The sequence below is a fragment of the Rhipicephalus microplus genome, chromosome X, assembly GCF_043290135.1.
Source record: "Rhipicephalus microplus isolate Deutch F79 chromosome X, USDA_Rmic, whole genome shotgun sequence".
NCBI classification, from domain to species: domain Eukaryota; kingdom Metazoa; phylum Arthropoda; class Arachnida; order Ixodida; family Ixodidae; genus Rhipicephalus; species Rhipicephalus microplus.
In genome coordinates this window covers 92341378-92366700 of record NC_134710.1, presented here as the reverse complement: position 1 = coordinate 92366700, position 25323 = coordinate 92341378, and the positions used below count along the sequence as shown (strand labels likewise).

At 46.7% G+C, this 25323-nt stretch overlaps 1 protein-coding gene across 1 annotated transcript in view; it reads left to right on the top strand.

Moving 5' to 3' along the window:
- Positions 1-25323, top strand: part of Nsun2 (tRNA (cytosine(34)-C(5))-methyltransferase Nsun2) — a 109957-nt gene that overhangs the window by 68826 nt on the left and 15808 nt on the right. The window contains exons 14-18 of the mRNA XM_037427405.2: positions 542-634; positions 7057-7192; positions 7273-7353; positions 12877-13015; positions 19470-19509. Coding sequence (XP_037283302.1) covers positions 542-634; positions 7057-7192; positions 7273-7353; positions 12877-13015; positions 19470-19509 — 489 coding nt within the window. The remainder of the gene's footprint in view (positions 1-541; positions 635-7056; positions 7193-7272; positions 7354-12876; positions 13016-19469; positions 19510-25323) is intronic.

The window sequence follows — 25323 nt, the reverse complement described above, 5'->3', positions numbered from 1 at the left end:
TTTATTGTTAAAGCTTAAACCTTCGACTTAATGGGATTCACTGTGGAATGAAATTTTCTGCTGCATATATTACTTCATTGTGTATTGAGGTTTCAGTGTAGTGGATTTTGACATCTTATTTTGATTCTATGTTATTTATGTTACTTCGGTGAAAATGTGACTTTAGAAAGTAGACTGTCATTAAACAGTACATGAAGGAACCATAAAATGTATTCTATTCAACGGTAGTTCATTTTACTGTGAGATGAAGAGGGGTGCAGAATTTAAGTACAGAACCAGTAATAGTAGAGGCAGTTGAAAAAAACATTTGAGCAGCTGTTATTTTTACTGACAGTTTTCTATAATGTTCTTGGCTGATTGTAAAAAGTATAAGTACTAGTTGCTTTTCTTTCCCCCATTTCATGGCAGGCTCAAAATAGATGCAGGACAGTACTGTAATCTGGCATCTATTACTAGTACAATTTTGTGAACTGCAGCATTTAAGTATAACTTGTTTCGCTATAATATATCTGTATGTTTGATTTTTTTTTATTTACTTCAGACCAGCTCCAAGAAAGAAACGAAGGATCAAGGGTTACAAGGAAGATCCTTTTGTGTTCCTTTCAGATGATGACAAGATTTGGAAAACTGTACGGTGAGTGTTCTTTTTTTGTTTGTTTGTGAAGCAGTTTATCTGAATGATAGTAAACAGCTGTAAAGTAAGAAATATAACTGCTAGGGAGAGCAAAAGAAAGCCTTTGTGCATATTACTGTTATGTACTTTGTTACTGTCATGGCTATTCACTCTGGTAATGGGAAACCTCATTTGAAGTAACCAGAGTAGCTATAACAATGTGCACAAATGTCAGCGGCGACAGTCTTGCCGCAGAGAAAGCAACTTGATTCGGAAAACAAAACAAACCCATGAACGGCTACGGATCTCTCAGGTGCACGGAAAACATTGTCGCTATAAAACTTGAAGCTGAGGTGCTGTCATCCTCAGACTTTAGGCTCGTCCTCACTCAATTCAGGTGCAGTCGCAAGATAGTTTCGAGCGGCGCATGTTTTGTGCGGCGCAGAGGCGCACCCATGCGTGATGCCGGCGTCATCGAAGCGACTAGTGACACTAGATGCGGCCTTGCGTCTGATATAACGATACAAGCGAAACCAAAGCTGCTGGAAACTGACTGAGAAGGCACCCTCCATATTTTACATGCGGCGGGCATTCTGAAATATTTTTTGACAAGCGAAACCAAAGCTGCTGGAAACTGACTGAGAAGGCACCCTCCATATTTTACATGCGGCGGGCATTCTGAAATATTTTTTGTAGATTAAATTTCTCCTGATTCATAACAACTGCTCTCTACTGAATATCTGGTGTAAATTTATGGCACTTATTACTGCTCAACACGGTTAGATTGCGAAGCTGACACCTTAATTGGATATTTGACTTTGCATAGGTTCTTTTGATTACAGAACTTTGATGTTACTGTAGCATAACCACTAGGGACATGCACTTCTGTCAAGTTTGCTTGCCAAGTGCATTTTCCCAACAACACATGCACATTGGTTTGCACAAAGGTTAGTCAGAAATCACTGTGTTGCCAAAGTGGGCAAATTAAAATCGTGTCTGAAAGTTGAGTCTGAAAGTGCTGGAAACACCGGAAACAAATTCAACATGGCTAAATCGACGATCTAAAGGGTCGATTGTGGGTGATCAGTTTGAATAGGCGTGGTAACGAAAGAGTTAAGAAGTGCATTGCACGCGATAGTTGAAGGCCAGAAAATTTTAGAATAGCTGCTGTCTTTTGTTTTTATTATTATTTGATCGCAGTGGCGTTCAGTACGTTTCTTTAGCAGACTTATGGCTGCCAGAAATTTTTAGAATAGCTGCTGTCTTTTGTTTTTATTATTATTTGATCGCGGTGGCGTTCAGTATGTTTCTTTAGGAGACTTATGGCTGTACCCACACAATTGGAAAGTTTGCTGAAAATTCGGCAGGTGTTCTCAGCCTGGTGTGCCGATAGTTCCAGGTGTGCTTGATTTCAATAATCATGCATGTTAACGTTGCAAGGCGTAGCTCCAAGACTGTCTGCTAATTTCTCTTTCACTCCTCGTCCACCCGTAACAGGATTTCTGACTGCAAGGACATGTCTTGCATCGCCTTTGCATGCACGTGTAAATACAGTAAAATAATACTACTTCGGACACAGGAGCTCGCGTCGACTCATTGGGGGGGGGGAAGAAAAACATTTCGACCGCAACGTCATCTGTAATCTACTCTAAGGCACTCAAGAAAGCGCATTAAAGCCTCTTAGATTTGAAGACACAATCTCGGAGGCCACGGTGCATCACACATGCCCGCGCTTGGGTTCCTGCACGCGATTACCGAGTTTTCTGTGACTGCATGGGCAACACCTGTTCGTACCTGCACGCACATTTGTATCAAGCATTGCGGATGAAAATTTGTTTGCAACTACCGTACTTCATTACATCTCAGGATAAGGGGCCATGCCTGGGACCATACAAAAATTTTGTATCGCTCCTAAATTTGTGCAATTCGTGATTGTATCACCGAGGTTATACTGTAATCTGTAACACTGAAGCTACCTTGTAGGTTAGAAGAGGATGAGAAACACATTGCTGCTGTGCAGAAAATTAGGCTTACTGGTTAGGATGGTTAGGCCTCATTGCAGGAAGCTACAGGCCACATGTGCAGGTGGTAACAGACACTGACTTCATCTGAAAATGGCATTATAATAAATATTATAGGTATCACTTTTTTATGCGCTTTTAGTCAGCATGATCTTTCTTTCTCAGCAGTAGCCCCCTCTCATGCTATATTTGTGCATACGTGCAACAGTATTGCCGTAAAGTGAACTTATTCATAGTTCATAGGCACTCACAGAATGATTGGGAACACTGGACAAGGGAGCGTTCTCCTGGCAGAAATATACAGCCTTAGTCTGCACTTTCGTGGTCCTGCTAGCTAGACAACCAGACACTCTAACGTACTATAATCTAGATTAACGTTGCCCTTGTGCCAAAAATTTGTCTTAGGAGTCTCTTAGCACTGTCACAGTCATGCACCATAACCTCTTCAGTCCCAAGAATACACCAAGAAATAAAGTTTTTGCAAAACTGCATTATTTGACTCTCTGCCCTCAAAAACAAACGCAGAAAAATTATCAATTTGAAAAATTGAAAAGTTGGCTCAAAATGTGATGGTACCCATTTGCGTACTCCTACTGCAGGTGTTGTCGGGGGCCGTCTGGTACGCACTAACCTCGTGGTGGTGGTCGCCGATGGTGATGGCTTGAAGTTCTCTGTACTTATCTGCGTGAGAGGCATGGGGTGTGCTCACAACGATGATGTTTTGATGGTTGTTGGAGCACACCGTGTCCTCCCCTGCTATGTTGGCCGCGCGTTAAATCGCCAATGCGAGGCGCGCGGTTCCAGTGGTGGCCACGTCGAGGCCTCCTCGTGGTCATATCACGATCTTGAAATCGCTCCGTGGGAGTAGTGCCATTTTGCTGTTTCTGATTACTTGCTGCTTGATGTTACGCAGTTGTCGACGCGAACGCTGTCGGTTGCAGTCCGCTCCCTCGCCGGTGCAGAAGGGGGCTCCGTTCTGGGTGTTGCTCTGTGCGTTTGCGCGGTTAACTTGGGTCTTAGACCCAAGTTAACCCAAGATCCGTGTGATTTTTAGACCCAAGATCCGTGCCCTTCAGAAACTCTTCGGGGGAGATATCCTCCCCGTTCACTTAGACTTCCATCGTTGATGGGCAAAGAAAACGTCCGCGTCAGAGGAGACACTCAGCGCGTCTCGTCGGGTGGCCGGCTTGCGTGAGCGTCGGGCCAAAGGGGCCCGACGCTCACGCAAGCTGTTGCGTGGCCCGACCCTCAAGCAAGCCGGCCACCCGACGCGAGTTGGGCGCGAGTTGAAAACCTCTCGAATCCGGCAAAGAGTCCTTTCCAACCTTGAATTTTGGTGTCAGTAGAATCCTGATGACTTTCCGCATGCGTTGTTGTAAAATTCATAGGCTGAATGACCGAAAATCACTGGCAAATTGTTCTTGGAAGACGGAGCCGACGTGATGCGCGTCCGCTCTCTCATGCAGCAGAAGAATTTTTTTTTACTTTTTGGTCAGTACAGTGAGTTGCGAGTGAAAGGAATGCCCAAAAATTGAACAATAATGTTGTCTTTGCATATACAGTACACCTACATAATGTTCAGGCTGAAAACACTCAATATTTATTTTACAAGAAATTGTCACTGTTTGCACGAGGACAGTGCTACAGCATACCGGGGCTATAAGAAGGGTCTTCTGCTGGCTTGTGACGCTGTGCAAGCCTCGTCATGGTTGTGTTGCTGCCGAGATGCTTTCTGTGAAATTTTGGCAGCCTGTTTTTGTCTTTTTTGAGGCTGCCACGAACCAGGTTGTAGCCTGCGCTGTAGCCTAACTTCTCGGCAATTTGTACGTATCTCTTCGTTACACCTTGGTTGAAGTGGCTTATGGCTTCTGCAACAGCCCTCTCAGTACTCCGGAAGGATGCATGCTGGGTTTTAGGGGCCTGATGCCAAATCACTGAGTGCAGGCTTTCACTTGAGTTCTGAGTGATCCCATCACTGCACCTTTCCGGGAGCACTTTGTCGCTCACTCGCCTGAACACGGGCTCTAGTGCCTCGCTCACAAAATCAGGCAAGCTGTCTTTGTGTAGTGGGGGCTTCTCATTCTTCGCCACAGCTCTTTGGTACTTACACCATGAGTCTGGGCTTTCAGGGCAGAGGTCATGCTTTGGTGCTTTGTCTGTAGATGACATGTGCTGCAGAGTTGCAAGCACAGCTTTCTGCATGCCTGGAACCTCATTCCTGTGACTTCTCAAGGCATAGCCATAGTAAGAGGTGATCCTCTTGATTTTGTGTTGCGTGAGCCTGCCTTTACCGCCTAGCGAGCCACCTTGAGCTTTTTTTTTCCACAAGTGTACGTAAGGCAGCTCCCATACGCTTGTGCACATGATTGATGCAGTCTTTTTTGGCAACCTTGATATAACTGTACACTTCATTTTCGGTAAGAGCATGAAATGTTTTGCTGTCACCATCTGACAGCATGGTCGTATACTTAAGCTTGTGCTTTTCAAGTGACCGCCCAAACAAGCGTAGCACTGCCTCCACTTCCATCTGGTCAGCGTTACACTCAACATTTTTCTGGCACAGGAGGGCGTGCTGGATGAGCCAGGTAAAACGCCCTGCCTCTCCTTTCTTGGGTTCTTTGGTGCATGCAAGGCAAAAGTTCAACAGTACGATATGGTCTATAACGAGACCACTGTACATTTCAATAATGCAACCAACGCATATATGTGACCTATGTCCATGTGTGAGCCAAGTGCCATCATATATAACGTCGACGTTACCAGGCGTATTGCTGAACTCCGCATAGAGCTCTTTGACGCGAGCAACGCTAGCTACTTCGCACTTGGCAGCTGTTGCACTGCAGGCTTCCTTCATTAACGTCATGTGGCTTTGATAGGTCTTGTGGTGGAGCCCTCGATGTGAATTGTTCATCACGGCGGAGAAGTCCAACAGAGCCGTTGCCTCCTTGCCGATGCTATTGATGGCCTTCATGGCATGCAAATTCACTTCGAATGGCCTCACTTTGGCATCAATCTCGTTGGCTATTCGTGGGGACGAAAACCGCTCTTCGTGAAAGTAGCAACTGCTGCACGTGACAACGAGCTTCGAACACAGCCTGTACTTTTTCTTGCCCTTCGAAAGCGTCACGCTTTTTTATCGCACTCGGGGCAGACGACAAGCCAAAATAACGAGTGTATCACCGCCAGGTCAACAATGCTAAATTATGACCCGTTTTTTTTTTTCCGTAATCCGTCAGATCAACATCTAGCAGCTTGAACTTGCGTTCCGTCGTGCACTGCGATGCGAGGCATGCCTTCAAGCTCGCCGCGTTCCTGGCACACTGAGCAGACTCATCCATGGAATAAAATGCCTTGTCAATGCGGTCTTGGATGTTGCTGGAAGTGCCAGATGATCCGACGATGTAACAATCCAAGGAGGTGCTGCAGCTGAGCCCTGGGGAGTGCACCGTTTCGGACACAACAGGTGCCCGTGGTGGTTCACCGTCTTCGGAATGCACCGCTTCGACCACATTGGGCGAACTCGGCTGCACGTTGTCGGCTTTCTTCTGCGTCGCGTTCCACGGACGTCTTCGTTTCTTGCCGTACGCTTGGCACGTCTTGTTCTTTAGACGAGCGTCTCCAGTCATGCCGGCAAAAGACGGAAAGTTGGTGCATTGGTCGCGTAGCATGAGCATGAAGCAGACGAACAACACGCGCGGAACGGGGGCTGGCGGCCAACAAGCAAAATACAGAAAAAAAAGCGCCAGCAATCTTGGCCGCGTCAACCAATGGGAAGCAAGAGGCGGGGGGGCTCGCCTGGCGCTCGTGCGTGCTTCAGCCAATAAGGGGTTGGGAAGGGAGCTTCGGAAAAGGGCTAAGGAAAGCCATGTTCTTGAAGAGACGCCATTTTGAAGGGCGGCAAAATGCACGCAAAGAAATCAGCTTCAGAACAAGCTCAAGATGGCGGCGATCGGCTGGCTCCATTGCAGGCGGCGCGCGCGGGAAGTTCGAAGAAATTTTCCTTTTGAGGGGCGTTTTACGACTCTCGGTGACTTTATAACCAATTTTAACCCATTTACTGATGGAATTTCGCGTTCACAATTTGAGAACACGTGCGTATAGGTATAATACAAATATTACTTTCAAAAAATCATTTTTTCGGCCATTTTTCACCATTCTAGGACCCGCGTCCCCCCTCAAGGGTAGTCTTTTGCAGGAGATGACACCACTCTAAAGTCATAAGAGAACAAGGTTTGGTTGCTAGGGGGTTTGTGCACATATAGAGCATGATACAATTTTTCTACTGACACATTCCACCGCCAAGTTATTGCCTGTCTGGCAATCTGAATTACCGTAGTCTGCGAAGGCCTGAACAAGTTCGCGCTATGAAAAAATGTGTTTGTGTTTCATTGAAGTTATCTAACATGCTGTCATTGTTTTCAGAGATTTCTATGAAGTGGACCCAACATTTCCGAACCAGCAGCTGTTGGGCCGATGTCAACAGGAGAAAAAACGCAACATCTACCTTGTGTCTAAGACCGTGAGGGACATAATTGAATTAAACAGTGAAAGAATTAAGGTGCGTGCTGTGATAGAGTTGTTGTGATTTGATGTCTGTGCAGGATTCGTCATGATTAGTTTTTCTTCATTTCATTCTAGGTCATCAACACGGGTGTCAAGGTTTTTTGCCGTTGTGAAGGCAAAGAAGAGTTGGCATGCGACTTTAGGGTTTGTCAGGAGGTAATAATACCTGCTATTATATTTACATTTATTCTCCGGAGCTGTTTATGGATACACAAAGGCTTGCCAGCGATACATGTGTCTTACTTACGCGAATATAACCCCTTTTTTTCCTGCTTTTTGCTACCTGAAGTGAATCCTCACATTATAATCGAATGGCTAAATTCAAGTTGTCTAAAAAGTGCAATGCTGCACACAAGTCTTCAATTTTTATTTAATTTTGTTTTTTTTTTTCCCCTTGGAAGTCGCTCCTCACCTTACAATCGTGGCCGCATCACAATCGAGTCAATATAGTAAGCACTTTCCCAGTTTGAATCTCACCAAATGAATGATAAACTGAATGAAATGATCTAATCGTGAGGCTAGCAGATTCCAAAACAAGGGTGAAATAATTGAAAATTTGCAATGTTAAAGAAGTACTGACACGAAAATTTTCCGTCAGATGAAAAGCCAAGCTCACAAGAGTCTAGAAAATCATCTGCTAAGCGTGAGTGTACCCTGAAAAAGTAATTACAGTGTGTTTTTAAAAGCTATAGTTTCGGTTTCCTACTGTACCCTGATGTCACATCACGGCTTCAGCTTTTTGTCAAATGCTCACTCAGAACATCGGGACGTTTCTATGACCGCTCCACACTGTGGCTTCCTTGGTGACGCATAAGCAGCCATTTTGTTAGTTGTATGCATAGCTAGTGTTGATGCCGGTAAGTGCGCCATAGAAAATTGGATTTTGATATCAAAATAAAATAAAGCTTCTCACGTGCTCAGAGTCATCTTTGTATACAAAAGGTTTGTATGGCAGAATAAACTCTTCTCCGAAAAATAGTGTCAGCACTCCTTTACGGCACGAAATATGGCCACTAAGGGAAGATGGCCTTCCTCCTATTTTTCTGCCACAGGGTACTCATAGCTGACAGTAAGAGTTAATGGATTTGCACATAACTATATTTTATACGGATGCTTAAAAACGCACTTAAGAGAAAGAATGGCTTGGTTTAAATTGATAAATGGTACTCTGAAAACTCTGATGTTACAAGTATCACTCTCATAAGTTTGTTATTAGCGAAGAAAGTCTAGGTTAAGTTTTATTTTAAAATTTCGAGACGAAATTTATGCGTTATGTCACGAATTTCAAAACGTATTTTTCCTATTGTTGTGACACGGACGTTATGAAATTTTTTAGAACTTCGTATGTTATGTTCGTGGCACCACAGATGACAGTGTACTGTATTCGAAACCGCATAGGACCCAGTAGACGCCATCAAAATTTATGTCACAGTGTTTGGCGTGGGAATCTCAAGGTGGTGTCTTTGCCCTCATATTTTTTTTTCGCGCATTTTTTTTTGTTTATCAAGCGTCGTCTCGCGGTGGGTGTGGTGTTTATAGGACTGTGAAATTGTACTTCACTAAAACACGAAAAAATCATTTCTCTGTGTAGTGAAGAAGAGGGGCCTCAGCAGCATTTCTCGGCGCCTCGGGCATCGCCATCAGCATAAGCTCGTGCTTGCTGTGCTTGGTCGGACGCTGCTGACTGCTTTGCCTTCTGCGTTCTGCTCTGCAAATAAACCCCGTTACAAGTGGTGGAGGTGCTGGGTAGTGAAGTTAGCAGGCGGCGTAATTTGGTCAACGCATCGTCGCATGCTGGTGACCAGGTGGAAAGGTCTTTGTCGCCGCTAAGAAGGTCCGTAAGGGGCGCACATACGGAATCAAAATTTGTAATAAAGCGTTGGAAGTATGACGACAAGCCGACAAAACTTCTAAGTTCCTTCAAGTTCTTTGGCTTCGGAAAATTGGCGACTGCTCGAAGCTTGGCGGGGTTGGGAAGTATGCCGTCCCGCGATACGACGTGACCAAGAATGGTGAGCTGCCGGGCACCAAAACGACACTTCTTGAGGTTGAGTTGAAGGCCGGCGTCGGTGAGGCGTGTGAGGACATGCTCGAGACGATGTAAATGGGTGTCGAAATCGGTGGAAAAGACAACTACGTCATGGAGGTAGCATAAAAATGTGTTCCACTTGAGGCCTCGTAAAATAGTGTCCATCATTCTTTCAAAAGTGGCTGGAGCGTTACAAAGGCCGAAAAGCATAACGGTAAATTCGTATAATCCATCAGGTGTGACAAATGCTGTTTTCGGTCGGTCGGATGCTTTCATAGGTACTTCCCGGTATCCAGACTGTAAATCCAGCGAAGAGAAGTATTCTGCTCTCTGCAAACAGTCAAGGGCGTCTATTCGTGGTAACGGGTAAACGTCCTTACGGGTGATCTTGTTTAAACGTCGATAGTCCACACAAAATCGAATGGAGCCATCCTTCTTCTTAACAAGAACGACCAATGACGCCCAGGGACTGTTAGAAGGCTGTACAATATCCCGCTGGAGCGTGTCAGCAACCTGGTCCTCAATAACACGGCGCTCCGATGCTGAGACTCGGTAGGGGTGCTGCCGTAGAGGCGTATGGCTTCCTGTGTCAATCTTGTGAGATATGTCCGATGTGCGACTGAGGCCAGAAGCGTGGCTGTCAAAAGAAGCACGAAGATTTTGCAGCAGCTTCACCAACTGGCTTTGTTCTGAAGAAGACGTTGCGACATCGATGGAGCGGTGGAAAGCGTCAAGGAGTGACTGGTCAACAGCAGAGTCAAAAATGAGTGCGCTGAGGTCCGTAGAAAGTAAACTAGATGGAGCGTCAAAATGTGACGGGCGTCGATCGGATGCATGTGACCGAGACATTCATCATAGAATAAAGGTAAAGGCCCTTCTAGCGTATTGTACACGAGCGTCTTCGTGACACCATGGTGGAGAGTAAGGAGAGCAACGGGCAGTGGAGAACTTTTGCGTTGAATGAACAGGGCAGAGGGCGTAAATAGAACATCACCATCGGAAATAGCGTCACACGACACAGTCACCAGCAGAGAAGAGCGCGGTAGTACGGTGGTGTCGTCGGAAACAGACAGTTTATAATACGGAAGGAAGGCTTCGACAGCGTCAACATCAGGAAGTGCAGATAGCTCAAGTTCAGCGTGACAGCAGTCAATGACGGCATTATTATTCGCAAGGAAGTCCCAGCCGAGTATCATGTCATGGGAACACGAGGGCAGCACTACGAATTTGACAATATACACAATCCCTTCGATGACAACTCGAGTGGTACAGGCTGTGAGAGGTGTTACACTTTGTGCGTTAGCCGTTCCAAGAGAAAGGCCGGATAATGGCGTCAGAACTTTGTGGAGTTTGCGGCACAGGTTGATGGAAAGGACGGATAGAGCGACTCCGGTGTCGACAAGCGCCATGACGACGATACCATCGGCTGACACTTCAATGACGTTAGCTGGACAGGGGCGAGGACTTGTGCATGGCGACAGGGACGCAGTTAGTGCCTCGGGAACTCCGGCCGTTAGTTTTCCTGGTCGGTGGGTCCGGAACGGCGACGCATAGGGGAAAGCAAACGTCGACGTGGAGATGGGGAGCGGCGAGTGGTACCGTGTGGACTATCAGAAGGAAAGGAAGAGGAAGGAGGGCTTGAAGGCTTAGAGGAAAACTGAGGGTCGAAAGAGGGCATTCGTCGAATGTTCTGAGCAGCCTGGCCACGACGACAATAACGTGCCACGTAGCCAACACCGCCACAAGCAAAACATATCGGACGGTTGTCATGGGTCCGCCATTGATCGAAGTAGACTCCGGCTTGCGGCTGGGGGGCAGAAAACTGTGGCTGAGGTGGTATCGACATAGGCGGCGGTGAATAGGTCGGCGGCGAAAAGGGCGGCGACGAATACATAGGCGCTGGCTGGAACGCAGGCTGTCGAGGTCGAGCAACGGCCTCGGCGTACGTGAGAGGTGCGGCGACTGGCGGCTGTTCACGGGCAGGAGGAAGAACTTGTGCGACCTGGTCTTGAATGAAGTTGCGGAGTGTAGACGTCAATCTGCGTGGTTGATCGGGTACGCAGGACATCAAAGAGAGCTGACGAGCAACCTCAGCGCGGATGAACTCTTGGATCTTGGAGAGAAGAGGGGCATGGCCTTCTCCTATTCCAAGGGTGGACAGGCTGGACAAAGAGTTGTCGAGCACCGAGGGACGTCGGGTGGAAAGACGTCTGCGCAACTCGTCAGAACTTTGGCATAACTCGGTCAGTTCTAGGACAGTGCGAGGACTCTTAGAAACCAACATTTGGAAAGCGTCGTCCTCAATGCCCTTCATGATGTGCTTGATCTTAAGCTCTTCGGACATAGACTCGTTGACTCGCTTGAAAAGGTCCAAAACGTCCTCATTATAGCTTGTGAAATTCTCACCAAGTTGCTGGGACCGAGTATGCAAGCGTTGTTCGGCATGGCGTTTGCGTACCTCAGGCCGTCCGAAAACTTGTGTGAGGCTCGTTTTGAAGACCGACCATGTAGGGAGTTCCGCTTCGTGGTTTATAAACCACAGCTTGGCCACGTCCGACAGGTAGAAGGAGACTAAAGCCAACTTGGTGGCGTCATCCCATTTGTTGTGAGTACTCACTCGCTCGTACATTGAAATCCAGTCGTCAACGTCCTTTTCTTCTGTGCCTGAGAAAACAGGGGGATCTCGCAGACGCAGAGAACCGGCGCAGAGAACAGTAGGCAGTGCCGATGGAAGAGTTGGAGCTGCGCTTGCGTCGGTAGGCATAATGAATGATAAAATGCAATTTCGAAGCTCCAGGGTGATCGAAACCCAGCAGACTCCACCACTTGTAAGCTCGTGCCTGCTGCGCTTGGCCGGACGCTGCTGACTGCTTCGCCTTCTGCGTTCTGCTCTGCAAATAAACCCCGTTACACTCTGTTTAGTGTCCATGTAACAGCCATTGAGCCTTTTCTTTCATCACAGATTTTGCCTCATTTTATATTTCGTTTTGAAACGGGTACTCTCTGGCCAATCCACAAACCTTATTTTGCATAATTTGCCGTAAAAAGCGCATACTGTCGTTTTAATGTCGGTCGTTTATTGGGGTTTCTGGGGCGTGCAAGATTATAGAAATAGTGGGCGTGATCCAAACATTTTTGACAAATTCGACCTCGAAGTCAGGCTAATGGCAAATTCAGAAACGAAAAAAAATGTAGTTACCTTAAGGACCAGTTTTGTGGAACTCCACTAGATTGAGGAAGCCTTCCATGCAACTGAGCCCTTGTATAACTCAGCCGCTACTCATGTGGCCTTTACCAACATTTACCTCTTTTGTAACTTTATGCTGAAAATGAGTGGATATAGTTTTTTTTTTACACGTAGACACTAACAGTGCCTATGAAAGGACATAGACACAGTTTATTGAAAAACTCTCTATATGATATTTGGACAGTGCTCTTTATTTGGCCTTTGTACAGTTACAAAAACATTGTGCGAGGGTAGGAAGATTGCAGTGCTTTCTGCATGGAGGTGTGACACCCATCAAGTGTTCTTTTAACTTTACCATCCCCTTTCTTCTCTTCTCATCTTTGACTTTTTTTTTGCTTGTAATACATTGTGGTGTTATTCAAATCTTGAATATAGTTCAGAAAAAAGAAAAAAATGTGTGCAGGGTCTTCCAACAGTGCTGCCTTACTTGAACAAGAGAAAGCTGATTATGAGCAGGCAAGACCTTTATGTGCTGCTTACAGAAGAATATCCACTTGAAACCCAGTTTTCACCAGAACTCCAGGAGCAGCTGAAAGACCTTGGTATGTGTTTAATCATGAACAATTGATAGCGAAACTACAATGCTATAGAAAGCTAGGGCACCGCTTTAAATTTGATTTTTATTGATACAGTGCCCCGAGTTTTTTTTCTAAACGAACATATTATATAGGTGGGTATGGACTGAAATATATTTTTTTCATAATTAATAAGCTTGCCTTGTCTCCCTGACAATAATAAATATGGATGAGGACATGTGTTCAGGTAGCATTTTTTATGTGCTTGTAAACAGCAGTGTATTGTACTTTGTACAGAAGACTCGATAATTCAAGCTCTGATTATTAAAACCTTTGGTTATTCAAACAAATATTAAACTTTTGGTTGGCCTGCTAAGTTTTCAATGTACTTTAACGCCTCCTATGTCAAAGTACCCCACTGTAGAAATTCATCTGATTCAAACTTTTTGCTTGTTCATGCCTAAAAATATCTGTTGCCTGTGTTTCTTCCAGTTAAATACCGTATTTACTCGATTCTACCGCGCCCTCGATTGTAACGCGCACCCGATTTCCACTGCGAAAAAAAAAAAAAACATAAGACATCGATTGCAACGCGCACCCATTTTTCTCGCTGGCCCGCACGATCACACCACTCGAAAAAACGACTCCTTTCGGGAGCGTCTTCCATTTAAATATGAGGTACGGGCGAAGCTTGTGCCCATCTGACGTGTAACAGAGCATTGCCGTCACTGTAGTTTTACCGTGGACCGATGTCAGCACGCGAACTTGCTTCGCCCCCTTCTTCTCGACGGTTGTGGTGCCAGGCATGTCGAAGTAAAGAGGCGTCTGATCGGCATTCCCGATTCGCCCAAGCAGGTAGCCGTTGTTGCGCCGCAAGTTCAGGACGAACCTCTGAAAACTGTGAAGCTTTTCATCGTACTCCTCCGTAAAACTTTTCGCATATGCATGTTCCTCTTCGGAGGGAAAAGCATTTCCTCTTCATAAAGTTAGTTAGCCAGCACCTGCTCGCTTTACACTGGCTCCGCATTAGACCTTTTTCTAAGACTAATTGCATAACCCGCACTTGGAGCAGTTCTGTCGTCACAGGCCGCTGTGCCGCTCGCTGCTCAAGCACATACTCGCGGAGTAGCTCTTTAATTTGCGGAAACCGACCCTGCTGTGGTCCACTAAAGCCTTTGCGTGAAGCTTTGCTGTCGACAATCTTCTGCTTTTGTTTCCGCCGGCCCCGCACGCACGTTTGGGGAACTCCGAACGACCGCGATGCGGCCCGATTTCCGTCCGTTTATGCACACGCGATGACTTTTCTTTTAAAAGTGGCATCGTGGTGCACTCGAGTTTTTGGAGTCGGCCCTTCCACGCCGTTGATGCTGATGCGCTACTAGATGACGAACTCCTCAGCACACGTACGAAGTGCCGAACATGGAAAACACATAGGCAGAAATGGCCGATGCGCCATGCTGACGCACGTAGGGGGCGGCCATTTGGGATTTGCCGATGGCAATAGATTGACCGTAATTTTTTTGTTCGTACTCGATTCTACAAGGGAGATTTAGAAACGGCGACGCGGGAGGTTCCGTCAGAAGCACAGCTCGAAGTGGTAGACAGCAAACTCCTAGACATGTGGGAAGCCAAGCGCAGCCTGCAAGACAGGTGGAAGCGTCAACGCCACAATCGAACGCTGCGCAGACGCATAGCACGGCTAAGCAGGGACATGGAAGAGCACGCGTTACAGGTATGCAAAACGCAATGGGAAGAGACCTGCAATGGGATGGAGAACCAGCTGGGACGGGCCAAGACGTGGTATCTCCTCCGGCACCTCTTGGATCCGGAGGAGACGAAAACATCGCTTGCACATAAGCTTAACAAGTTGCTGCATGACTACAAAGGCACCCACGCGGAATTTCTAGATGACGTGCGAAGCCCTTACTTTCAGTCACGTAGCCCCCTTGCGCACTCGGCACACGCCTGGGAGGGTAAGGGTAACGCGGAGCTAGACGAGCACTTCAGCGTTGCAGAGGTGAGGGCGGTGCTGCACAGGCTCAACACAAAGTCGGCGCCAGGCCCAGACGGGATAACCAACAAAGCGCTACGTAACTTGGACAATGAGTCGATAGAACAACTGACGGCTTACATGAACGAGTGATGGAATGCGGGCGCTATACCGAACTCGTGGAAAACGGCGCGCATAGTTATAATCCCCAAACCGGGCAAACGAGTACAGATTGACAACCTTCGACCGATATCCCTGACGTCCTGCGTTGGTAAGGTCATGGAACATGTGGTTCTCGCTCACCTTACCAACTACCTCGAGGACCGAAACATGCTCCCACACACGATGCTGGGGTTCCGTCGTAACCTTTCCACGCAGGATGTTATGCTTCAACTCAAGCACGATATCGTAGACAATTCCACACGATCCACCAAAGCGATACTCGGGCTCGACCTCAAAAAGGCGTTCGACAACGTTAGCCATGCTGCGATACTTGAAAGTATACGAGCGTTGGGACTGGGCGAGAGAACGTACCACTACGTACGGGATTTTCTTACGGGCCGCCGGGCCCGATTAGCGATCAGCGGACTAGAATTGCAAGACATATACATGGGTTGTACGGGCACGCCGCAGGGCTCTGTAATCTCGCCCATGCTCTTTAACCTCGTGCTTGTCGGATTACCACGAAAACTCGCTGAGATAGAAGGCCTCCACCATAGCTTATATGCTGATGATATCACCCTCTGGGTTGCCGAGGGAAATGACGGCCACGTAGAGCAAACGCTGCAGGAAGCCGTCGACGTGGTGCAGGACTACCTTCGGGACACTGGCCTCGAATGTTCCGCCGGTAAATCGGAGCTCCTGCTCTATAGACCCTCGCGCAGGGGCCGTAAACCCAAGAACGCCGATTCCGCATTCGAGTGCGCATATAAAGAAATTAATGTACGCACATCAGACGGCGCTGTCATCCCACAAGTTAACACCATTAGGGTACTGGGCTTGCGCCTGTCCGCCAACGGCCACAATGGCGAAACCGTTCGCAGACTAGAGGGCGCGGTCAATGAAACAATCCGTTTGCTGAAACGAATAACAAATCGGCATAGCGGAATGAAGGAAAGCAATACCATTCGCCTGGTACATGCTTTTGTTATGAACCATATAACGTATGTCGCCTCCTACCTCAAGTGGCAGGCGACTGAACGCACCAAACTAGATTGTCTCATCCGCAAGGCGTACAAACGCGCAATCGGATTACCGGCCAATACCAGCACGGAAAAATTTCTCGAGCTGGGGTTGCACAATACTCTAGATGAGATAATCGAAGCACACAACATCGCCCAGTACGAACGTCTGGCGAAGACCAGAACTGGTCGACACATCCTCGAGACACTGGGTATCAACTACCATACGCAGCGCGGCGAAAAGGTCGGGATACCCAGACGTATTCGCGAGCGCATCGTCGTTCTGCCGTTGCCTAAGAACATGCACCCGACACATCACATCGGTCGGCGCAACAGGCGCGCCCAAGACCTTGAAAAGAAATTCGGCAATAGCAAAGACACAGTTTACGTGAACGCGGCCCGTTACGACTGCCACTGCGGCTTCGCGGTCGCAATTACGGATCATGTAGGAACTTGTGTCACGAGTGCGACGATAGGCACGGGAGAGACGGAGGCGGCCGAAGAAACTGCCATAGCCCTCGCGATAGCCACCACGGACGCCGAGGTGATAATAGGCGACTTGCAGGCGGCAATACGCAACTACGCCAGCGGCCAGATCTCCCGCGAAGCGGCCCGCATTCTCCAAATTTACGAACGCAACATCTGCCGCAAAAACGACAGTTTCCTCGTATGGACCCCTGCCCACACGGACCCTCCGCTTGCGGGCAACGCGACTGCCCACGTTGCGGCTCGAGGACTTACACGCCGAGCTGCGACACCTGCCGACAGTCCCAATGTCTCGCGCACTTCGACAGCAATGTGGGAATGGACGTGGGGGAATCGCATGACCACTTTCAGAGACATCACGCAACACTTCAGACTGAACAGATGCAAATATCCACCACCCCTTGCCAAACTAAACAAGAAACAGCAGGTTGCCTGGAGACAACTACAGACACACACGTATCCGAATCCGGTGATCCTTCGCCTCTGCTACCCAGGCATTTATACGTCTGACGCGTGTAAGGCGTGCGGAGCCAGAGCGACGCTGCAGCACATGCTGTGGAAGTGTACCGGTAACGCGCAGCAGTCCTCTATGAACCCGGTAGACATGGCGGTCTCGAACCGCGAGGCGCGATGGGAGGCGGCTCTGCTCAGCCACAACCTTGCCGATCAACTGTGGGCCATCCAGCATGCCCAGGATGCCGCCCGGGTCCAAGGACTCGAGGCCGTCACCTAGGCCGGGGTGCTTGTAGTCCCACCCCGCTCAATGACGCCGGACATGTTCAATAAAGTTTTTACTCACTCACTACTCGATTCTAACGCACATGCGATTTATGAACTCGCTTTACCGGAAAAAATGTGCGCGTTAGATTCGAGTAATTACGGTATTTATGTTCCTTTGTAATGTCCAAATTGATAACAAGCCCCCACTCACCCCATGTTCTACCCGTGGGTAAAATCGCACGAGCGGGGGCGACGAGCGCAGCTGAAGCAGAGATCAAAGGAGCCGGCTCACCTGCTCCGCTTGAAGCGTGCATGCGATAACAGCCCCGGCCCCTCCACCTGCGTGTTGGATTTGCTGCCAAGTGCTGAAGCAGAAGAGATAATTTAATTGAGGTTGCTGGCGTGTGCACCATCTTGGCTAGTGTCAGTACATGGCTGGTATAGCCTTCTAAAAAGAGAATCTTTCCCTGGAGCTACTTGATTCTCTTACACCAGTGTTCTGTAGAGTTTTGTGACATCAGATCCAAAAGAGTTAGCTGCCAACCTTACTTCATATAACATTACAATTTGTAGCTATTGCGTTCATTGCTTTGCCCTTGCCATGAAACTGATTTTTTTATGTCACTAACATTCGCAAGTAAAGCCGATTTTTTGCCTACAGAATGGCCAAACTAACAAAACTTTACACACACCAATAGTCGCAGACTGACTGAAGGAAAAAAGAAAAAACGGGCTGGCCTCAATCTATTGTGTGTTGAACGCTTAAGTCACTTTCGCTATGGTACGCTGGTGTCATGTAGGAAAGCGTCTCAAGAATGAGAAGGAGCTACCAACTATCATAGGACACAGCACGTTTAGTCCCTTGACTAAACGTACGTGTGCGCCTAGCACGAAAACGAGTACAAGTATGACAGCCGATGTCTAAAAACTTTACTGGCAGCCATGCACAGCCATTTATGGTGTTGTTCTGCCGTACAGAAACAGTAAGTATCACAAGTCTAATTGGTATGTTGCCCTGAGCGATATTTATGACATCTTCTGATAAGTCAAATAAAATTGTAGAGTCTCCTCAAGTTTCAATTATTGAGATTCTACTGTATCTTCAAATAGAGGTGGTGCTATGCTGAGAGTGTACTATATTTACAAAAATTAGGTGGTGCTACGTTGTTGTGTGATCGACAAGCACCTACCTATATTGCCTGAAGCTAGCCAGTCGTTCATGCGTTCTGGTGCAATGGGGTAGGTCACAAACACCGTTTTATGAGTTTGCTCCATTGGGTCATCAGCCACAAGAGGTTGAGTTGCCGGATGTAATCTTTGGCTCACACTAGTTCTCTCGATTCAGCACATCCTTGGAGCATAGGGAAAACAATCAGGTTGCTTAGATATGACACTGGTGAGATAGAGTGCAACAATATTCTACCATTAACTTCATATCTGCGTGTCACAAAATGATGGAAAGTATGTCAGTGTTCTCTCTTCATATACAAGGCTATTTGAAAAGCATAATTTAAATTATCTTGCAAACTAATAATTTAGCCAAGTGAAATAAATTTTTGGCATTTTTTTAAACAAACAAAAAACAGAACTACGGGTGGTCAAAACAAATGCATAGTTCTCACTATTGTGGATCTTGTAATCTGACCATAGTTTTGCACGTAAACCCCTGTATTTCCAAAAAGCTGACTGTGGCTAGTTGCTTGAATATCATCATACTGAATGAACAGTGCTGATAACAAGGCACAAGATAAGAACAAGTGTCCAGAATCAAAATTTCTATACATTTTTGTACTTAGATTCTCACTCTGGCACATTAATAAAGCAACAGATATTTAAGGAATTTCAGAAATTCCCAGTGGTAGAATGTATTTAGTTACATTTTTATTAACAAAAAGTTTTGGCTACAAACAGATACAACAAATCGAACTTTTACTCTAATGGTTACTTATGCCAAGATTGTCATAGTTAATTTGCTTACATAAATTCATGTTTTTAAACTCCCCCAATAGTTTTAATTAAAGAGAGAATGAAATTTTTATTCTATCAGCAAGGCATGCCTAAAAATTGTGGCCCAATAACCGAGTTTTGTGCTTTCATATTGCAGAAAAGGGATGTGTGCTGCTTGTCTACACTTCATTTCCAGGGTTTGTATAAACTTTTGTTTTTTGTTCAATATTTTCCTTCAAGACTAGCTGATAATTCACCTATTTTATGGTATGCTGACAACACTTTTTCCAGGAAGCCTATTCAGTCTATGCATAGCCAAAGTAGTGCTTGGAATATGCATGCAAACAGCACACAGCAGCCCAAGTTCCCCTTGATGCAGCTAAGCCTTCAGTAATTTTCTTGCAATATTCGTAGCTTAAACTTGTGTTTGGCTGTTTCTGCCATTATTTTGATTGCAGTTTATTTTCAAGCCACATGTGACCGTCAAGCATGTGTGTAAGTTCATCCAGACTTTAACCTTTTGAGGTTTGTTGTTGGACCCCGCCTGACAATGCAACATGGCCACAGCGGTCTGCGGTTGTGTACTGCTGGAAGAGTTATTTTGCAGTTTATTCATGTGCGAATTTTCTAAATTATGTTACCCCGCAGGGGCGCCTGCGTAAGTAGGCGTTTGGTGTGTAGCGACACCACGGACCCGAGCTAACGGGGGAGTTTCGACTCCCTCCCACGCCTAGCCGTGCGTGGCTTTGCCGTGTCCGGGGAAAAGGGGATCCTGGGGGTTGAGCCGACGCTGGGTGATTGGACCTTTAAGGCCCCCCGGCAGAGGCAACACACCCCTTTGGCCCCGGCTTCACGTAGACGGCACCCCTGGGCTGACCCACCCAGGGGAAATCGGCAGTCGCCTTTTCCTATCTCTCTCTCCCTACATCTTCGTCTTTATCTCTTACTATTTATCTGTCCTGTCTTCTACTCTCTTCCGTTTACTTCCAAACTTCCTGGCGGCTAGGGTTAACCCTGTGCAAATAGCCTACCTTGGTCTAGGCGCATTGGGTTATAGTAGCGTTGTACGGCTGGCATCTGCAGGTTTTAGCATCCACAAACTTGTAGCGTCCCCTTGTTGGGCTCCGTGGTTGGTGGCCGCCAACGCTTCTGAAGAAAATTAAACTGTAATGCATAGAGCGTTTCCCTCACTAAGTGATCGTACTGCCTTAAAGCGCATACGCACCGAAGACTTAAGCTTTTTCAACCGATCAAGTGAAAACTTCGCCCATTTTCATGTTATACATAGTGAGATAAGCAACAAGCAAGCCAGAACAGTATCCCCCTTTGTAGTAGCCAGATGTCTCACAGAAACTCTTGGAGCCGGGTACAAAGTTACCAAAATGGCCAGCGGAGACCTCCTCCTTAAAGTTCGAGAAAAAGAACAGTTTGAAAAGCTACAGAATCTTTCAACTTTTGGTGACACTCCCATCACTGTAACGCCACACAGATCTATGAACACAACCCATGGAGTAGTATCTGATGCTGATTTGCTCGGCTTAACCGAAGAGGAACTTCTGGAGGGGTGGAAGAGTCAGAATGTGACCGATGTTCAAAGGATCATCATTAGACGAGACAACAAGGTAACACCAACGAAACACCTAATACTCACGTTCGCTTCCAGTAATCTGCCAGAAAGTATTCAAACAGGGTACACGAAGATGTCGATCAGACCATACATACCTAACCCACGTCGTTGTTTTAAATGCCAGAAGTATGGTCACAGCTCACAAAGCTGTCGTGGTCACCAAACTTGTGCACAATGTGGAATGTCAGGCCACAATTCTGACAATTGCGAAGAACCATCACACTGTGTGAACTGTGGCGGAAATCATGCCGCATACTCACGGTCTTGCTCATTCTGGAAAAAAGAAAAAGAAATCACATTGAAAATTAAAGAAAATATCACATTCAAGGAAGCAAGACGGAGAGTGTCGCCATTTTACGGCGCTACATATGCTGATGCGGCGCGTCAGGGGGCAACGTCGCACCAGCCCTCGCCATTCCTTCGGCCAGCGCAGAGCGAGCCGTCGGCTGTGGCGCCTGCCCCCAAGGCGGCAGTAGTTCAGTCTACTCCGCCTTCTAGCGAATTGAGGCCGGAGACTCCAGGGTCCTCTGGCCTCAAGGCCTCCTCTCACCAGGCGAGGCCTCAAATCCGAACCACCAGTTCGCATGTGCAGGCACCCAGTGCCTCTGAGGAGGCAATGGATACAACGGTACCCTTAGTACCAAAAGTGCGGCGCGGCTCCTTGGAGCGCGCCAAGAAAAATAAAAAAACCAATAACGGGGCCGGACGACCATCCTGCCACCTGAATTAACGAGCTCACTCCAACACAGGATACTCTTTGTACACACAGCAGCACCTCTCTTGTTAAATATGCAGACAGAAATATTACAGTGGAATATCCGAGGCCTTCTTCGAAACCTCGATGACTTACAAGAACTCCTCCACGAACACAATCCAAGAGTGCTGTGTGTACAAGAGAAACATTTAAAACGAACAAACACAAACTTTTTACGTAACTACGTAATCTTCCGAAAGGATAGAGATGATGCCATGCCACCATCCGGTGGTGTAGCGGTTATAGTTAGTCAAGGTATAGCATGCACACAATTACCCCTTAAAACTTCCCTCGAGGCGGTGGCTGTCCGAGCAGTTATTCTAAACAAACTTGTCACTCTCTGCTCTTTGTACATACCTCCGCACCACCGTCTTGAAAAACTTCAACTCCAGTCTTTAATAGATGAACTACCTGAACCTTATCTGGTCCTTGGGGACCTGAACGCACATAATGGTCTGTGGGGTGACTCTCGCTGTGATGCACGAGGTCGTCTCATTGAACAATTCCTCATTTCATCAAGTGCTTGTCTGTTGAATAGGAAAGAGGCAACATATTATAACCTTGCCAACAAAAGTTACTCATCCATAGACCTCAGTATCGCATCTCCTTCAATTGTACCATTACTTCAGTGGAAAGTCATAAATAACCCATACGGAAGTGACCATTTTCTTTTAGTTTTGAGTACACCAATAATATATGAATGTCCTCTACATGTTCCCAAATGGCTGGTAAACAAAGCCGACTGGGAACAATTTCAAAAGCTTACTCACTGGAATTGGACTGACATATGCGGATTAGGCATAGATGAAGCTGTGCAGTACTTCACGGCCTTTCTTACTGACGCAGCAGCCAAGTGCATTCTACAAACATCTGGACTGCCCGGCAAACGACACGTCCCGTGGTGGAACACTGAGTGTCAGAATGCGCGAAAGGAACAGAACAGGGCATGGAGGTTGCTGCGGAACTCGCCGACAGCGGAAAACCTTGAGAGCTTTAAGAAAGTAAAATCTCGAGGCAGGAGAACGCGTCGGCAGGCCAGAAGAGAAAGCTACACACAGGAGGCTAAAGTCTGGAACATGGTTCGTAGGGTAGCAGGAAGAAAAGTACACTCACTCCCACTCGTAAACACTCAGGGTGATACCTTGGAAGACCAGGCAAACTTCCTCGGTGCACACTTTGAACGGGTATCTAGCTCGTCCCACTATACTGACACTTTCCAAAAATACAGAACAAGAATAGAAAAGCAGAAACTCGAACACAAATCCACTAGATACGAGGCATATAACCAAGCCTTCAGTCTAGCTGAGCTCCGAACATCTCTAAACTCCTGCAGTACTTCTGCCCCAGGTTCTGACCGTGTGGTGTATGAAATGTTAAAAAACCTACCAGCAGAAACACGAAAAACCTTACTTTGTTTGTACAATGCTATCTGGTTTTCTGGCACTATCCCTACCTCGTGGAAAGAGGCTATTATTATTACCATTTTGAAAGAGGGCAAGGACCCTTCTTTAGCTTCAAGTTATAGGCCTATTGCACTTACAAGCTGCTTGTGCAAAGTCTTCGAAAAAATGATAAACTGCCAACTTGTACATATCCTTGAAACAAACAATTTGCTCGACCCATTTCAGTACGGGTTTCGAGAAAGTAGATCCACCACAGACCACCTTGTTCGTATCGAGGCACAGATCAGAGACGCCTTCGTCCATAAACAATATTTTCTCTCTGTGTTCCTCGATATCGAAAAGGCTTATGATACAACATGGCGTTTTGGAATTCTAAGAGACCTGTCCCACCTTGGTGTGCGCGGAAGAATGTTTCACATAATCGAAAGTTACCTGTCAAACCGGACATTCCGTGTCCGTGTGGGCAGTGTTCTCTCCCAAACATTTGTCCAGGAAACAGGCGTGCCACAAGGTGGTGTACTTAGTTGCACACTTTTTATTATCAAAATGAATTCCTTGCACTTGTCCATCCCCCGCAATATGTTTTATTGTACATATGTCGATGACGTCCAGCTTGGCTTTAGGTCTTGCAATCTGGCAATGTGTGAGCGGCAGGTTCAGTTAAGTTTAAACAAGGTCTCCAAATGGGCAGAGGAAAACGGATTCCGACTGAACCCACAAAAAAGCATGTGTGTCTTGTTCTCCCGAAAGAGAGGCATGCACTTAGAACCCGACATTAAACTCAACGGTCAACGTTTGTCTGTTAATGCGGAGCATAAATTCTTAGGATTAATATTGGACAACAAGTTGACCTTCGTACCGCACATCAAGTATTTAAAAACAAAATGTTTAAAAGCCATGAATGTTTTAAAAGTGTTGTCACATACTACGTGGGGTAGTGACAGGCAATGTCTCATGAATTTGTATAGGAGCCTCATTCGCACACGCTTAGATTATGGGGCCGTTGTTTATCAGTCTGCGACTCAAAGTGCTTTGAAGATGCTGGACCCTGTGCACCATTTAGGCATCCGCCTTTCTACGGGTGCTTTTCGCACCAGCCCCGTAGAAAGCCTTTACGTTGAGTCAAATGAGTGGTCGCTTCATCTGCAGAGAACTTACATGTCCTTTGTTTATTTTCTTAAGGTGAAAGCAGACAAGAAGCACCCCTCATACTCTACTATTATTGATTTGTCGAGCTCCATTCTGTTTCAAAACAGGCCTTCGATGAGGCAGCCCTTCTCAGTTCGCCTGAAGGGTCTAGCTGAGGACACTGGAGTGTCACTTGAATACAGTTTAATGGCTCCTGTAGCATACCCGCCACCGTGGCAGTGGCAGACTATAGACTGCGATGTGTCTTTCCTAGAAGTTACAAAACATGCGCCTATTGCCATATTCGAACATACTTCCTGGAACTTCAACACAAATACACACATCTTGAGTTCTTTACAGATGCCTCTAAGTCCAACTCCTCTGTGTCCTACGCTGCTGTTGGCCCTTCCTTTTCGGATGCTGGCCCTCTACATCCAGGCACAAATATCTTCACAGCGGAAGCTTATGCGATACTTGTGGCAGCTAAACACATCAAACAATTACAAATACAAAAAGCAGTAATTTATACAGACTCCCTCAGTGTGATAACGGCCCTGCACAGTCTTAAAAAACAAAAAAACCCTGTCCTCGTCTCACTTTACCCCATTTTATGCACACTCTACACACTCAACCAACATGTTGTAGTGTGCTGGGTGCCAGGGCACCGTGAGATTCAAGGCAACGTGATGGCGGATCAGCTTGCTGCATCCGTCCACGAAATCAGTGCCACTACACCCATATCGATCCCGCCTCTTGATCTTAAGCCGTCTCTCAAACGAAAGCTCAGGGACAACTGGCAGAGCAAGTGGGATAGACACACACAAAACAAGCTACACATTATCAAGCCACACCTTGGCCATTGGCCACCAGTATCAAAATCACTTCTAACAGAGGTAACACTAACAAGACTCAGGATAGGACACACATACACGACACACACACATCTTTTGTCCGGTGGCGATCCTCCAATGTGTGACAAATGTGGTGAGGCATTAACAGTTCTTCACATTTTAATCCAATGTAAACAATTAGACACTCTAAGAAGACAACACTTTCCATTACCCTACCGACAACATATACGGTTACACCCCGCAATGTT